At 44.6% G+C, this 15,785-nt stretch overlaps 2 protein-coding genes across 2 annotated transcripts in view; one reads left to right on the forward strand and one right to left on the reverse strand.

Annotated features, from left to right (window-relative positions):
- Window positions 1-8,185, reverse strand: part of Glod4 (glyoxalase domain containing 4) — a 20,743-nt gene extending 12,558 nt beyond the window's left edge. The window contains exons 1-4 of the mRNA XM_021212138.2: window positions 8,052-8,185; window positions 4,970-5,019; window positions 3,606-3,726; window positions 1,804-1,948 (exon numbers count right to left, since the gene is read on the reverse strand). Coding sequence (XP_021067797.1) covers window positions 1,804-1,948; window positions 3,606-3,726; window positions 4,970-5,019; window positions 8,052-8,141 — 406 coding nt within the window. The 5' untranslated portion in view covers window positions 8,142-8,185. The remainder of the gene's footprint in view (window positions 1-1,803; window positions 1,949-3,605; window positions 3,727-4,969; window positions 5,020-8,051) is intronic.
- A 54-nt stretch (window positions 8,186-8,239) lies between these two features.
- On the forward strand, window positions 8,240-15,492 carry Mrm3 (mitochondrial rRNA methyltransferase 3). Its single transcript, XM_021213293.1, has 4 exons — window positions 8,240-8,584; window positions 8,778-9,022; window positions 12,325-12,492; window positions 14,826-15,492. Exons 1-4 carry the CDS (start codon window positions 8,271-8,273, stop codon window positions 15,353-15,355), a joined length of 1,257 nt encoding a protein of 418 aa, XP_021068952.1. The 5' UTR covers window positions 8,240-8,270; the 3' UTR covers window positions 15,356-15,492.
- The last annotated feature ends 293 nt before the right edge of the window (window positions 15,493-15,785 follow it).

A 15,785-nucleotide genomic window follows, 5' to 3' on the forward strand; every position in this document is an offset into this window, starting at 1 on the left:
AGCACACATTAGACAGTGTTCTATCACTAAGGGTAGCCCCGGCCCTGTGNAGCACACATTAGACAGTGTTCTATCACTAAGCAGTAGCCTGGCCCTGTGAAGCACACATTAGACAGTATTCTATCACTAAGGGTAGCCCCGGCCCTGTGAAGCACTTTCCCTTTTCTTTCTTCCCTTCTCTTCCTTTTTTATTTCCTGCAATATAGAATCTTTACCTAGGACCTCACACCCTAGGCAAGCATTCTGTCAGTCAACCTTTTTTTGCCCACTTTTGAGACTGGCTCTCAAGAGATTGCCCAGATAGGCCTTGCTCTTCAGTCCAAGTAAGCCTTCTTGCCTTAGCCTATAAACCCTCCTGCTAGCTGGAATTATAAGTCTGTGCTATTGGGTGTGGCCAAGGTAACTTTGAAAAGAGCTGTTGTACAACTACATCTGACTCATCTATGACAAACTCAGGGTTTTCCCCTCAGTTCCCATCACCTCCATCCCCTTGGCAGGATAGCAATGCCAAGACTAACCACGGTGCTTCCCACGGGACCTCCTCCTGGGAAACTCAAGTTTACCGTCCTCGCTGATTGCAAAATCATCAAATCCAAGTTCATTGAAAACCTGAGCTCAGTGACAGAAGAGACCTTAATTTTATTCCCTAGAATTAAGCAAATAGCACAGACACTCTCCCCAGAGCCAGAAGGCCTGCAGGACAGTCACAGGTGCAGTCCAAATCAGACCAGCAGGAAATGAAAGCCCCAGAGATCTTAGCATGGCAAAGGACAAAGGCACCTTAGGAGTGTGGAATCTGCCATTATTTAAGTCCAGGCTGAGTACCTCTTACTTGAAATGCTTGGGACCAGAAGTAGTGCAATTTGTAAAACTTGCATAGACTTTACTGGCTGACAATCCCTAATCTGAAAATCCTAACACTAAAATCTCAAGCTTACAGAGCACGGTTACAAGCCTGAAAGTGTAGCACTCTGGAGGTCGAGGCAGTACAGCCCTTGAGTTCTTGCTTAGCCTATACTACTCATTAACAGAGGTTAGCTTTTTTGTTAGTTTGTTTTTGAGATGGGGTTTCTCTGTGTAGCCCTGGCTATCCCAGAACTGAGAGATCTGCCGGCCTCTGCCTCCCAAGTGCTGGAGTAAAGGCCCATGCGTGACACCCAGCCCTAAGACAACATCTTAAACAAAACAAAACAAAAATTTAATCTGCTATTTTGGAATTCTGGAATAGGACAGTCAACCTGTATTAAACAGACAGAGTGTATTAACCTGACCAGTGAGTGACCTGGCAGACTCCAGAAGTTTGTTCTCCTCGGTAAAAAGTCTGTTTGCAGGCTCCTTCCCACCTGCTCCCAGCATCTCATTCTAGTTTGGGAACTAGCTCTAACCTCATGAGAGGACAACAGAAAGGGAAAACCTGGGTCTTCATATGGCTGAGCTGCTGAACCAATGAACCCTCAGTCTTCCTACCTGCTCTGTGAATGTGAAACATGTTCTTAGGGTTCTAAGTGGTTTAAGTTGGGTTTGCTGTTATTTGCTGCTGAAAAAAAATCTTAAAAAGATATATTATCTGTAGAACAGAACCAGTGTAGATTCTCTGTAGTTAGGTACTAATATACAACATATACCTAATGTACATACAAGGGAATAACTTCCTAGAATACAGGCAAGAACATTGGCTTGGGGAAAATACATCCTATCAATATTGAAAACGATGATACAGAAAGAATTCCACCCCAGAACCCTCTCCATCCCATCTTCATCAAATGTGCCTTTAAACAGGCTTTTCCTGGCCTATGTAATTACCTGACTGAGATGGACTTCTATCCTGTAAGTAGAACTTATATCCTCCTGGGGCTTCAGTTTCAAAAACCCCTTCTGCAACTTTACTCAGTGGCCACTCCAGCTTCTTGGCATTGCTGACAGCCTGGCTGGAAGCAAGGGTGATTCCCTGTGACAAATAACATCCATATATAACATTACAACAGAGCTTTGCAGGACAAGGCAAGGAACCAAAACCCCAGAGCCTAAGATTTAATTGGCATTTTCTTATAGTGATTCAAAAGACGGTTTTAGGTGTTCTCTCCAAATTCTCCAGATGTAGACATTTATAAATTAGAGCAAAGAAATTAAAATATTGGGCTGGAGAGATGGCTCAGTGGTTAAGAAGACTGACTGCTCTTCCAGAGGTCCTGAGGTCAATTCCCAGCAACCACATGGTGGCTCACAACCACCTGTAATGGGATCTGATGCCCTCTTCTGGTGTGTTGAATCTTTTAAAATATCTGTGATATTTAATCCATTTAATACCAAAGAAAATCTCTTCGATTTTCAAGACAATTGCAGAAAAATCTTGATTTTACATGGACTGGTCAGCTATTCACTTGAGAGAATTTGAATTTAGTTATTCATTTATGAGGCTGACCTTGAACCTGAAACTTTGCTTATTCTAGGTAAGTGCTCTACCACTAAGCTATATCCATAAATTGTTCAGTTTTGAATTTTAAGCACCAACACTTTAAGGCACTCTTTAATCAAAGTTGCCAATAGTATATAATTCTGTCCTCTGGGAAAGCCAGCCTTGTAAAGCCTGGACTACTGTAACTGTCTCTGTTCTGTCAACCTATCATCTACTTTGTTGCCAGAGTAAATGCTTTAAAAAGGCATCCTTGTTCTCAAGCAAGCTTGTTCTCAAGCAGCCCACAGGCTTTGTTTTCCCTTGATGGCTCTTTTTTTTTTTTTTTTTTTTTTTTTTTTAGATTTATTTATTTATTATTAAATGTAAGTACACTGTAGCTGTCTTCAGACACTCCAGAAGAGGGCATCAGATCTCATTACAGATGGTTGTGAGCCATCATGTGGTTGCTGAGATTTGAACTCAGGACCTTCAGAAGAGCAGTCAGTGCTCTTAACCACTGAGCCATCTCTCCAGCCCCCCTTGATGGCTCTTAAAACAATGCACTATGCACCAACACTATGCACACTTTTTCCCTTTGAGACAAGGTCTTAAATATGTAGCACTGGTTGGGCTCAAGAACTCATAATCTCCCTGCCTCGGCCTTCTAAATGCTGGGATTTGGGTCATGTGCCACCATACCCAGCTACTATGTCACTTCTTACCTCTCTCCTACCACCTTCCCCTCACCTTTCTAATCAGTGATTCCTTATGACTCTCAAGTCAGGGTCTGGGCCTGCACACAGGCTCTTCCCTCCACCTAGCATCCCCCTCCATCCACATGCTGCCCTGGGTCCCTTCCCTCCTCTGAACCTCCTCCATTGTCACCTCCTCACTGACCACTATTTTTAACTTCAAACTTAAAAAAGTCGTTTAAGACTGGAGAAATAGCTCAGTAGTAAAAAGTACTATATGTTCTTGCAGAGGGCCCACACAGGCAGCTCATAACCATCCCTAACTGCAGTTCAAGGGGATCTGACACCCTCTCCTGACCTCTTCAGATACTGCACACACATGGTGCACATACATATATACAGGCAGAACCTTCATATACATACAATCTTTCATTTTTTAAAACCAACTTTGTTTCTAACCTGGACTATTATAACTGTCTCGGCCTCATCCAGATTCACTGGGACAGAGTGATATTTACCATGAAGTCATTGCCAAGCTTGTAGTCTCCGATGCCATAATTGTATGTCAATTCTGCAACAAAATGGTCATCTTCAGGCCCAAATCCCACCATTGTTTTACTCCACTTCCCATCATAAGGCCTAGAAAAATGAGAGCAAGTGAACTCAGTGAGCGCAGGAACTCTGCTTCCTCCTTTAGAACACATGGTGACCAGTCCCTTTCAGTTCCATAAATTCTAAATAAGGATGAGATGGCCTCTGAAGGTGCTAACAGCAGCTGTGGACAGAGCTCAAGCACCCCCACCACACACTCCACATACCAACCATTTGGCACTTACTTAAGGAAAGACTTACTTTTAAAAACAATGTAGGAGAAGGAATCCTAAAGTCAGTTCTATAGTCTAACCTTAAAATAGCTTCTTTGCCTATCAGTCAGTGAGCATGCAAGTATCAGGGACCTTGAAAGTTTCCAACTTGCCATAGATACTAAGCTTACTATTACTGTTACTCATATTATTATTACTTAGTATTACGTAGCCATTGCTTCCCCTACTGCAGGTATTTATTTGTGTAGCCATTGCTTCCCCTACTGCAGGTATTTATTTGTGCTTGTACTAAAATATGAAAAAATATTCAGTCTTTGTTAGGATTCCTGGCATAGAGCTCTTTAAGCCTTGGAACTTCCTGATAAGCGGGCCTTGTATTCCTGAACCTCTTTTAGAATACCTGGGTTGACAATAACAAGCTGACTGAAGGGGAGGATAGATAGCTTGAGGATTTGCTTGGTTGTCAAAAAGACCAAAAGATCAAAATGTTGAGCCACACTTACCTTTGAGAAGGGGAGAGGGACGAGAGAATAAACTCTTTAAATCTGTGTAAAAACTATTCAACAACATCTGATGAGTTTGTGGGTTGTTGCAGCCACAGATGTGCTGCTGGCATCACGGAAGCGATTGCAAAGGCACCGCCTCCTCTCTTCCATACCATTCTGCATAATGCTCTTCTATCTGGCTCTTCCTGATTCTAGTTCTTTATAAGTCAGTAAATGTAAGCAGTGTTTCCCTGAGGTCAGGAGGAGGGGCTCCTAGGATGTGTAGCTGGTCTCACACACCTCCAGACAGACAAGGAACTGAGCAAAGGAGATACCTGGCTAGAATCTGGAATCTTGAGAACTGCTGGCTCTGTCTGAGGTGCTGCATGACAGCGTGGAGAAACAAAGGCTGTTCCCCGCTGCTATTCAAGTAGCTTCTCTTATTTCCTGCCTCCTTTCTGTTATTTTTATTCTTTAAAGTAGCTTATCCCATGCCTTACACTCAACTTTGAGAGAGTGTGTTCTGCTCGGAGCTACTCAGAACCTAAGCTTGTAAGAGACAAGGCGTCATACCCATTACATGCAGCTTTGCAGCCTTCTTCAAATTCCTCATGACGGAGAACCTAGTAAAGAGAAGACAATAAATTATAAGTTCTACTTGTTGGGGATTCCAAGGACTTGTGTTAGACAAGAGCTCTAATGCTGAGCAATGCTCTTAACCCTTGATTGTAAAGGACCGAGTCTCACTGTGTAGCCCAGTTGCTCTCAAACTATGATCCTCCTGGCTCAGCCATCCACATGCTGGCACTTCAGGTGTACTAGTATTGTACATAGCGCATTTAAACAAACTAACAGGACATAAACATTATCATTTGTCAGCTTTTCTAAGAGAAACAAGCAGACTTTCTAGGCTAGGTGCAGCAGAGGTAAGAACATCTTAAGATGGGCCTGGTAGCACACACCTTTAGCACTAGCACTTAGGAGACAGGTGCAGATAGACTTCTGTGAGTTCAAGGTCAGCTTGGTCTACATAGTGAATTCCAGGACAGTCCAGGATACATAGTAAGACCCTGTCCTGTCCCCACTTTCCCCAAAAAGAATTGCACTCCTAAACAGGTTTGAAATCTCTTTAGTGTAGGAAGCTACCCGTGGTAGAGAAGTGTGTTTAGCACTAGAGACTGCAGTGTGGAATACTGAGCACAGTTTTAGGCTCACTTTCAGACTGAGTGTGACAACTCTGATGATGAAAATGGATAACCTGCTTGGACACCTGAGACAGAACCCAGAATACAGAAAGCTCTGTCTCAGTCTCTGCTCCCCAACTCCTTTTCTCCTGACACCGTGTCTCATTCTGTAGCGGTCTGGCTTGCTGCTTAGTGTAGGCTGGCCTTGAGCAACTGCTGGGATTGCAGGAATGGGCCACCACGTTCAGCTGTTTGCAGTTTTCATCCCTACTGCTCTCGGAGATTACAGAAATCATCTTTCTTAGCTGGGCATGCTGGCCCTCTGGAGGCACTGAGGCAGAAGCACATCAAGTGCAAGGCCAACCTGAGCTACCCACTGGCCCTGCCCCCACATTAAAAAAACCCACAAAACTTCCTGATTTCTTTCATTAATACCATCATAAAGATATATTTCTAAAGCATAGCTCTGATGGTATCACAGGCTCCCCTTTACTTTAGCATAAACTCCAAATTGCTTTGCACGCATAGCATCCAAGACAACAACACCAGAGACGATCCCAACCTGTACCTTCTTATGCCCCAATCTCTTCACCTAGCCAAATGCACATAAAACCAGTGTCATTTTCCAAATATCTCCATCACCTATCCAGGCCTTCTTGAATAACTTTCCCCTCTAACCCTGGTACGTGGAAATGCTCCTTTTCAGGGTCAATTTTTTTTTTTTTTTTTTGGTTTTTCGAGACAGGGTTTCTCTGTATAGCTCTGGCTGTCCTGGAACTCACTTGGTAGACCAGGCTGGCCTCGAACTCAGAAATCCGCCTGCCTCTGCCTCCCGAGTGCTGGGATTAAAGGCCTGCGCCACCAGGCCCGGCTTTCAGGGTCAATTTATGCAAGGTTCTCATGAATTATTTCCTGAGAGCCTAGGTTGGTAAATCTCTCCTTTTGCATTTTTAACATAAAAGTAGCTATCTTTACAGAACACAAACTACCTGTGAGTCAGTTACCACCTATAAGGTAACATGTTTAATCTTAACAACAACCTTTTGATCCATGAAGAAATAGAATAATGACATGTAGTATCACTAAACTCTGACTGGTAGGTATAAATCTAATTTCCTACATCATGTGCTCTAAATGGGAACAAATACCAGAGTCATTTGTGCCTGTTACCTAACCCTAATATGGCACCTTCAAACAGCAGGTGTGTGCGTGTGTGTATGTGTGTCTATCTGCCTGCATGCCTCCCACAGGTCAGATCCCCCTGGAGTTGTAGTTACAGATGGTCGTGAGCCACCCAACACCGGGAACCCACCTTATACCCTCTGGAAGAAGAGCAATCATTCTTAAAGGTTGAGCCATCTCTCCAGCCCCTACACAGCAGATATTTTTATGACTAATTTGTGTTGACTGATGTGTGCAACTTCCTTTACACTCCTTACCTCCTGTACCATCTCTACACTAAGCCAGACTTGGACTGCTACAAGTTTATAAAAAAATAAAATAAAAAAAATAAATTCTGAGCTGGGCGTGATGGCGCACACCTTTAATCCCAGCACTCGGGAGGCAGAAGCAGGTGGATTTCTGAGTTCGAGGCCAGCCTGGTCTACAGAGTGAGTTCCAGGACAGCCAGGACAGCCAAGGCTACACAGAGAAACCCTGTTTTGAAAAACCAAATAAATAAATAAATAAATAAATAAATAAATAAATTCTGCACTGGTGTGTTCCTGCCTCCCTGGTTTACCAAAGAGCTCCTCAATAAACCTTTCCGCCACACTTTCGGCTAAGTGACCCCCTTAGAATCACAGCTTCTCAGACTGTTTCCAGGTACTAGGAAGGCGACTTGATTCTGACCTCATACTTAAATCTGGGCTGTTTGGAGGAGAGCCACAGATTATGAGTACCTACGAAGGAGACCGTTCAAACTTGCCCAGACAGGGCTTGTTCACGGAATGGGATGGCGGAGTGCTTGTTTAGCATGCGCTAAATCATGGGCCCCCCTCCCAGAGCCTAAACTTCAAATCCGCAGTCCTGATGGAAGCCGAAATTTGCTGATCACACCCAAACGTTTCAAACCAGGAGACCGCTCTGTCGTGAACTGGAAGGGAGATTTTATATATAGATATAGATCGATATATCTATATCTATATATAGATATATATCGTTTTGCCTATCAACGCTCCTTCACGATAGACCGCAGGCTCCCCAAGCCAGGAGTGTAACAAATATTTGAGAAGGGCTGTAGATGAACGCGCGTTGACAACACAGCTGATAGGTCAGTCCCCTTTCAAAGGCTTCCCAACACGAAAGAGGGGGGGTGGGGGCTCGCAAAAGCTGAAAACGCCGGCGTGGCGACGCGGAGTCTAGGGCCTGGCGGCAGGGGTGGCCGCGCGCTCACGGCGTCCTCCCTCCCCAGGTGCGGCCCGGCCGCGCATCGGGGTCTCGCGCCAGCCCCGCTCGGTCCCGGTCTGCACCTGCATCCCCAGGACATCTCGAAAGAAATGCACCGTCTGGAAGCGGTTCCCCACTTTGAAAACGAAGTGCAGAGCTCGACGAGTGGCCATGACTCCCCAACACGAAAACCGAGTCCCAGGCTGAGGGACACCCCGCCCACCGAACCAGGAAGACACGACGGGTGACGTCACTAGCACGCGCCCGCGCGCTCGGGTGAGGTAGCGCGCTCCAGTGGGAAGATGGTAGCGCCGGCGAAGGGCATGTGGTGCACCCTGGGACCATTGCTGCGGGTGGTCCAGACTCGGGACCTCGACGCTCGGCGCTGGGTCCGGGCGCTGCGGCGTAGCCCGGTGAGAGTGTTGTTTCCCTCGGGACAGGTGGAAGAACGGAAGCGCGCTCCTGACAAGCAGCCTCGCAAAGCGGTCCCTAAGGCCGGTTCCCAGGGGCAGCGACAGAAACAGCCTCTTGAGACATCCCCATCCCAGCCCCCTCACACCTGGGAAGAGGCAGGGCTTCGCTACGATAAGGCCTTTCCCGGGGACAGGAGGTTAAGGTGATCTGTTTTTTGAGACTTGTCTTTTCTTGCTTCACTGTGGCGCTTCTGGCTCTTAACGTTTCGACGGTGCAAAATAAATGTCGTCTTTGAGGCTTGTGCCTCCGCCAAGCTCTGCGTGTCTGTTAGAACTGCATGTATCCCTCCATGCCAAGAGCGTTGATAATCAGCCCCTCTCTGTTTGCACCCACAGCAGTGTGATGACAATAGTTAAGTCCAGGCCTTTTCGGGAAAAGCAAGGGAAGATCCTACTGGAAGGTCGCAGGCTGATTGCAGATGCTCTCAAGGCTGGAGCTGTACCCAAAGCGTTCTTTTTTAGCCGTCTGGAGTACGTCAAGGAGTTGCCGGTAGATAAGCTGAAAGATGTCAGCCTCATTAAGGTGAAATTTGAGGATATCAAGGATTGGTCGGACCTAGTAACGCCACAAGGAATCATGGGTTAGTGATACACAGTGTGCCGATATCTACAATTTCTATTTCATACAAGTGTAGTATCCTAGACTTTCTTGTTCATACTTGTCTTAAGGTAACGAATTTTATCTAAATCAAGTTTAAATTTTTATTGACTAATGTCTAAAAAGAAATAGGACTTCTCAGGCCTCTATGTTTTGATGGTATTTTACTGGCAACTGAACCAATTTCTCATTCATGTTTAATTGTGGGGCTTTTGCTTGTTTTTGACAATTGTACTTCAGGCAGGCTTAACACTGTATGTAGCTGCAGATAGCTTTGAACCACTGACATCCTGCTTGCACCTCCTTACTGCTGAGGAGGCATGAAAAAAAAATGCCCTGTTGTTGTTGTTTGTTTTATGGAATGTTAAAAACATTTAATGAGCCAGGAGTAATGCAAGCCTTTAAAATTCCAGAATTTGGAAGGCAGAGGCAGGCAGATCTCTGAGTTGGAGGCCAGCCTGGTCTACATAGTGAGTTCCAGGACAGCCAAAGCAAATAGTGAAACCCTGTCTCAAACAAAACTTTATTTTGTGTGTATACATGCATGGATCAGAAGACAAACTGTGAGAATCAGTTTTCCCTCTCCACTCTATGCGTCCTGGACATCCATCTCAGGTGGTCAGGCATGGCAGGAGAGTGGAGAATTACAAGTTCATCTCAGTGCCCTCCTCGTTTCTTTCTTTCCCTCTAGATGCGCTCCTGAAAACTGTACTTTAGGATACGTGGCAGAAATTATTAAATGGGAGAATTTTTCATTAAGGAAGCCACTTACCGTTTTCATTTTTTCTGAGCACCCTGGCCTATTTACGTGTGTTGTATTAGATTGAAGATAGAAGGGTCCCTGGGTAAATGTTACTGTGTTCAACTTGCTAAGATTCTGACCCTCAGCCAGACCTTTCAAATGGCTCATCCTCACTACCCCCCACAACTCCTTCAGTATGAGCTCTTGCACATAATATCTTCTGGACAAGATTGTTAAAATTTGTATGAATTTGTTTCCTGGGGATATTTTTAAAATTTTAAGACAAGCGATGATGGAGAGCTATGTGGCTATTGTTTAAATATTTAGGTTAAGTCTATACATTAAGTAAAACAAAAGCCCAGCAGGAAAATGGAGAAGGGCTATAGCATCAGGACAGTTTGGGAAGAGGAAAGCATAAGCAAAGACAGTTATGTAAAGGGGTCATGAGTACTGGGCAGCAGGGGTGGGGGGAAGGCAGGGCAAGCGCTGTCCATCTCCCTAGTGCTGGGGAAAACGCAAAGTGAACTAATGCAGTGCTGTTTTTCCTATCAGAGTGGTAAAGTCTGAGAGTAAATATGCCCTCTGTTAAGTAGGCTTGGAGCTAGGAGGCCAATGTTTCTCATTCTAGACATGGATGGAGAGCCATAGCCTTTGAGGGGGGGCAGCTCCATGCCATTTGTTAACATTAAGAGTGTATGTACAGCTGGGCGTGGTGGCACACACCTTTAATCCCAGCACTTGGGAGGCAGAGGCAGGTGGATTTCTGAGTTCAAGGCCAGGCTGGTCTACANAGTGAGTTCCAGGACAGCCAGGGCTATACAGAGAAACCCTGTCTTGAATAACCAAAAAAAAAAAAAAAAAAAAAAAGAGTGTATTTTCACTTGCAAGAGTTTGATCCAGAGAAGTTTTCAGACATCTACAGAATCTTCTGTGGACACTTATTGTAGCATTTTTTGTTTTGTTTTGTTTGTTTGTTTGTTTGTTTGTTTGTAATGGGAAAACTTATAAGTTTTAAATTATCAACTAAAAAACTGGAAAGAGCCGGGCAGTGGTGATGCATACCATTAATCCTAGCACTCAGGAGGCAGAGGCCAGTGTATCTCTGTGGGTTCAAGGCCAGCCTGGTTTATATACAAGTTACAGAATAGCTAACTCTACACACAGAAAAACTCTGTCTCAAAAAACCCTAAAATAACAAACAAACAAACTGGAAAGAGCTAAACTCTGGCACTTCATATTTCAATGCTTAGAAAAATATAGTAGCTGCAAATATTCTGACATGATAAGAATTTCAAAGACACATTGAGTGGGATGACAAAATGAGCTTTTTAAAAATTCTCTAATAGATATAGGTTATATAGATGCTAGTTTTTAAATCTAAAATGTTACGTATGTGAGTGCTCTGCCTCACATACATATATGTGTGTGCACCATGTGTGTGGCTGGTGCATACTAAAGTCAAAAGAGGGTTTGTCAGATCTCCTGAGACTGGACTTGTGAGCCACAGTATGGGTGCTGGGAATTGAACTGGGGTCCTTAAAAGCTGCAGATATTCTTAACTGCTGAGTCAGCTCTCCAGCTCCTATATGGTTTTTTATTTTTTAAAAAAGATTTATGCTGGGCGTGGTGGCGCATACCTTTAATCCCAGCACTCGGGAGGCAGAGGCAGGTGGATTTCTGAGTTCGAGGCCAACCTGGTCTACAAAGTGAGTTCAGCCAGGACAGCTAGGGCTATACAGAGAAACCCTGTCTCAAAAAAACCAAAAAAACCAAAAAAACCAAAAAAAAAAAAAAAACAAAACAAAACAAAAAAAAGATTTATTTATTTTTCCTTGTTTTTTTGTTTGGTTTTTTTTTTTGGTTTTTTTTCCTTACTTTTTTTTCTTTTTGATTTATTTATTTTTATTTATATGAGTATACTGTAGCTATCTTCAGATACACCAGAAGAGGGCATCAGATCCCATTGCACATGGTTGTGAGTCACCATGTGGTTGCTGGGATTTGAACTCAGGACCTCTGGAAGAACAGTCAGTGCTCTTAACTGCTGAGCCATCTCTACAGCACCCCCTATATGTCATTTTTAACATTTGCTTTCAGGTCCTGTTTTTGTTGCTTCTAGAAGTGTTAGAGATCAACCCTAAAGCCATCTGCATGCTAGGAAAGAGCTGTACCACTGAGAACTTCCCAGATTCTTGTTTTGTGAGTGACCTTATTGTTATGTAGATCAGGATGGCCTTAAACTCTGAGTTCTGCTTCCAGACATTGCCACCACATCCACAGTGGTTTGTCAGTGTAGAAAAAGGACAGGTAAGTATGTGGCTATAGTCGGGCGCATGGAGTTCAGAAAGGAGAAGGGTTAGAAGCAGATGGGGTATGATGAGGTCAGCAGTGGTAGAATTTTTGTTGTTTGAAAATTTATAGACATAATATATTCCTGTTTCATTAGGTAATTGTGAATACATAAAGAATGATAAATAAACAAAAAAGTCAAACCATCCCTATGCCCACTCCAGACTAATGAATCTCCTGCATTGTTTCCTTAGGGATTTTTGCCAAACCTGACCCTGTTAAGATGACATATCCAGAGACTCAGCTTCACCATACACTGCCCCTAGTGTTGATTTGTGACAATCTCCGTGACCCTGGGAACCTGGGGACAATCCTGAGATCTGCAGCTGGAGCAGGCTGCAGTAAAGTCTTACTCACCAAAGGTAAGAATACCTCTTTTAAAAAAATAAAAATAAAATAAAATAGGTTAATTTTCTTTTTAATTATGTGTACATATGTATGTCTATATGTGCACATATAAGTGCAGGTGTCTACAGAGGTCAGGTTCATGATGCCCTGGAACTGTAGTTACAGGAAGTTGTGAGCTGCCCACTGTGGGTTCTGGGAGTCAACCCCCCCAATTTGTAAGGTCCTCTCTCTGTGAGAGCAAAGTACACTTTTTTTTTTTTTAAGATTTATTTATTATTATAAATAAGCTGCAGCTATCTTCAGATGCACCAGAAGAGGACATCAGATCTCATTATGGATGGTTATGAGCCACCATGTGGTTGCTGGGATTTGAACTCAGGACCTTCAGAAGAGTAGTCAGTGCTCTTAGCTGCTGAGCCATCTCTCCAGCCCCCCAGTATACACTCTTAAATGCTGAGCATCTCTCCAGCCTTGGACAGCGCTTCCTACCCAGTGGCTTCGTTGGCTATTTTCAAGTGAGCTATGGCTCAGGACAGACACACATGGGTCTGACTCTGAGCTGCTCTGGGTTAACTGCGTGCTCATAAACAACATGTTAAATGTCAAACTTCCCGTCTATGAAGTGGGAATAAGAAGAATCTTCCTCATGGTTGGTCTTTGTTTTTTTTTAAGATTACTTGAAATGATGCAAAGAAGCATTCAGTAAATATTGCTTGTATTTTAAAAACATTTTGAGACCCACTGTGCTGTTTTGGAATTTTAAATCAATGGGAGGAAAAATAGGTTCCCATTTTATGAAATTTCTATGAATATACATTAATTATTTACATGCCAAAGTTAAGACTTGGTTTAAGATCCTTATCTATCTTAAGTTCTCAAAGTGTTGAGTATATTTGTTCTTCCTAACCCTTGAGTTCTGAATCCCATGGAAAGAAAGCTGTCACCAGAGTGATTATGTATCCTGGTACATTTTTCTTAGCCTAGGGGAAATGTAGTTACACTGTGATACACAAATTAGCCTTACTACATTTGAGCTTTTTCTCACAGAAGGGATTAATAGGCTTGGTTCTAAGCATACCTGGCTAGCAGTTGAGACATGTCTAGAGTGCCTTTTACACCCTGGGAGCGGAAGGGAGGGAGCTTGTCACTCATCAGAGACACCCAAGCTATTAAATATAAACTAATAGTGGAGCAATTGCTGAGACTTGCCTAAATTGCTCCATTCAACTCTCCCCTGACGCACTCTGTCCAAGCTCAGGTCTGGCAGTGTGAGACCTAGTTTCTGGGGTTCCATTTTCAGTACCCCACCCACTCCATTGTTGATAGCAGTGCGGTTTTGGAAATGTACTCACATCGCTAAGGTGGTGCAGTTCTCGCTTGTCCCCATGGCTGGGGTGAAGGAGGTAGGGAAAGAGTAGGGCAGTTGGTGTGATGCCCAGTTCACGGGTATGCGGCAGAAGGGGCTCTCACTTGGCCTATAGCCCAGCTCCCATCTCTGGTTCCCTGCAGTGCTTAGGAAAGCCCATAGGTGGGACTGTCTGGGTATGAGTATATTCTCTGGTCTGACAGATACTATCCTAAGCTTGCCGAGTTAACCTTGAAAATGACAGCCCTGTGACACTCAATGGGGAAATGCCTTCCTCCTACTTGCCTGTGGTGGGAGTAGTCATATGGCATATCTGCTGGGCAGCCAGTGCACAGGAGCTCTCAGGTCTAGATGTGACTATGTCTGAGTAAGTTCCTCAAGCCTTCTCACTGCAGCATGAGGGAGGGCCTTGGCGGGGACAGGGCTACCAACTTTGTTGTGTTGGCCATTGCCTACCTCTGGCCTCCTATCCCACCCTCCCCTGTCAGCAGGCGTGCTTGCTCACTCTGCCTTTGTGCTCTGCCCGGACCTCTCTCCAACAAGATCCTCTTGTCCCCTAGGAGACAGCTCAGTGTCACGGCCTCGTAGATGTTTAGTGTTTTCCTGTCCATGCTTCTTTTACATAGTTACTGTTGGTACTGTGCTCATCTGATTCAGTGATCTTCCCGTACCACAGTTGATGCCCTGCATTCCTGCAGGTCCGTGGTGGCATTTTAATCTCCATTACATCCCTTGCAATGCCTGGTCCCCGTGTATGGATGCGACGAACAACATCCATTTCAGTACTAGCAGCAATCGGTCTTCTAGACCCTTTGCTGGTCAGTGTCATCAGATGGGAGGCTCTTGGTCCCAGCAATGGAGAAAATTGGAGTGGAAAACTGTTGGTTTATCTCTTGGTTGGGATTAAAGGGACTTACTTCAGCGTTCCCTTTCTAGTCTAAGAAGGTTGGTTAAGTCTCAATTGTATCCTTTGTTTTTTAGGCTGTGTGGATGCCTGGGAGCCTAAAGTGCTCCGGGCAGGCATGGGGGCACATTTCCAGGTGCCCATTGTGAACAATGTGGAATGGGAAACAGTGCCTAATCACTTGCCTCCTGACACCCGAGTCTATGTGGCAGACAACTGTGGTCACTATGCCCAGGTTCAGATGTCTGATAAAACCGGTGACCGTGACTGGGCATGTGATCGCCGATTCTTAAAGTTTCACAAGTATGAAGAGGACCAAGACACTAAAACCAGAAAGGACTGGCTGCCCAAACTTGATGTCCAGAGTTATGATTTGGACTGGACAGAAGCACCAGCAGCCGTGGTGATAGGTGGGGAGACACATGGAGTGAGCCTGGAGTCCCTGCAATTGGCCGAGAGTACCGGTGGCAAGAGACTGCTGATCCCCGTTGTACCTGGTGTGGACAGTCTGAATTCAGCCATGGCTGCGAGCATCCTGCTCTTTGAAGGGAAAAGGCAGCTGAGGATAAAGATGGAAGACTTGAGCAGGGACAGGAGTTACCACTGACAGAGCACAGGAATCCTCAGGGGGATGGGGAGGGTGCCTCCAGCTCCTCCTCTGCTAGGAGCCTGGCCAAGGTGACAACACAGGAGCCAGGAGGTGGGCACTGCCACCATTGGGTGGTACTAAAAAAAATGAGTTTCTATTAGTTTCTGCTGTTCCTTATTAAACAACAAAGGTCAAAATTCCTTTTTGTTTTACTCATGAGTGTTTGCATGTATGTATACTATACCACAAGTATGCCTGGTACCTGGCAGAAGTCAGTAGAGGTGTCATATCCCCTGGGACTGGACTTATGGTCATGAACCACCTTGTGAGGAGTGTTAGGTACTGAAACTGTGTTCTCTGGAAGAGCAGCAGGTGCTCTTAACCACTGAGCCAACTCTCCAGCCCCATCAAAATTCTCTCTCCACTAGTTTTGAGATTATAATTTTTT

Source organism: Mus pahari, chromosome 14 (assembly GCF_900095145.1).
Source record: "Mus pahari chromosome 14, PAHARI_EIJ_v1.1, whole genome shotgun sequence".
NCBI lineage: Eukaryota > Metazoa > Chordata > Mammalia > Rodentia > Muridae > Mus > Mus pahari.

Excerpts from the sequence above, each read along its gene's own strand:
- Mrm3 (XM_021213293.1), top strand. The coding sequence starts at position 8,271 with ATGGTAGCGCCGGCGAAGGGCATGTGGTGCACCCTGGGACCATTGCTG. Across the intron at positions 9,023-12,324 it reads AACGCCACAAGGAATCATGG|GGATTTTTGCCAAACCTGAC; the intron begins GTTAGTGATACA and ends TTGTTTCCTTAG. Across the intron at positions 12,493-14,825 it reads TAAAGTCTTACTCACCAAAG|GCTGTGTGGATGCCTGGGAG; the intron begins GTAAGAATACCT and ends TTTGTTTTTTAG.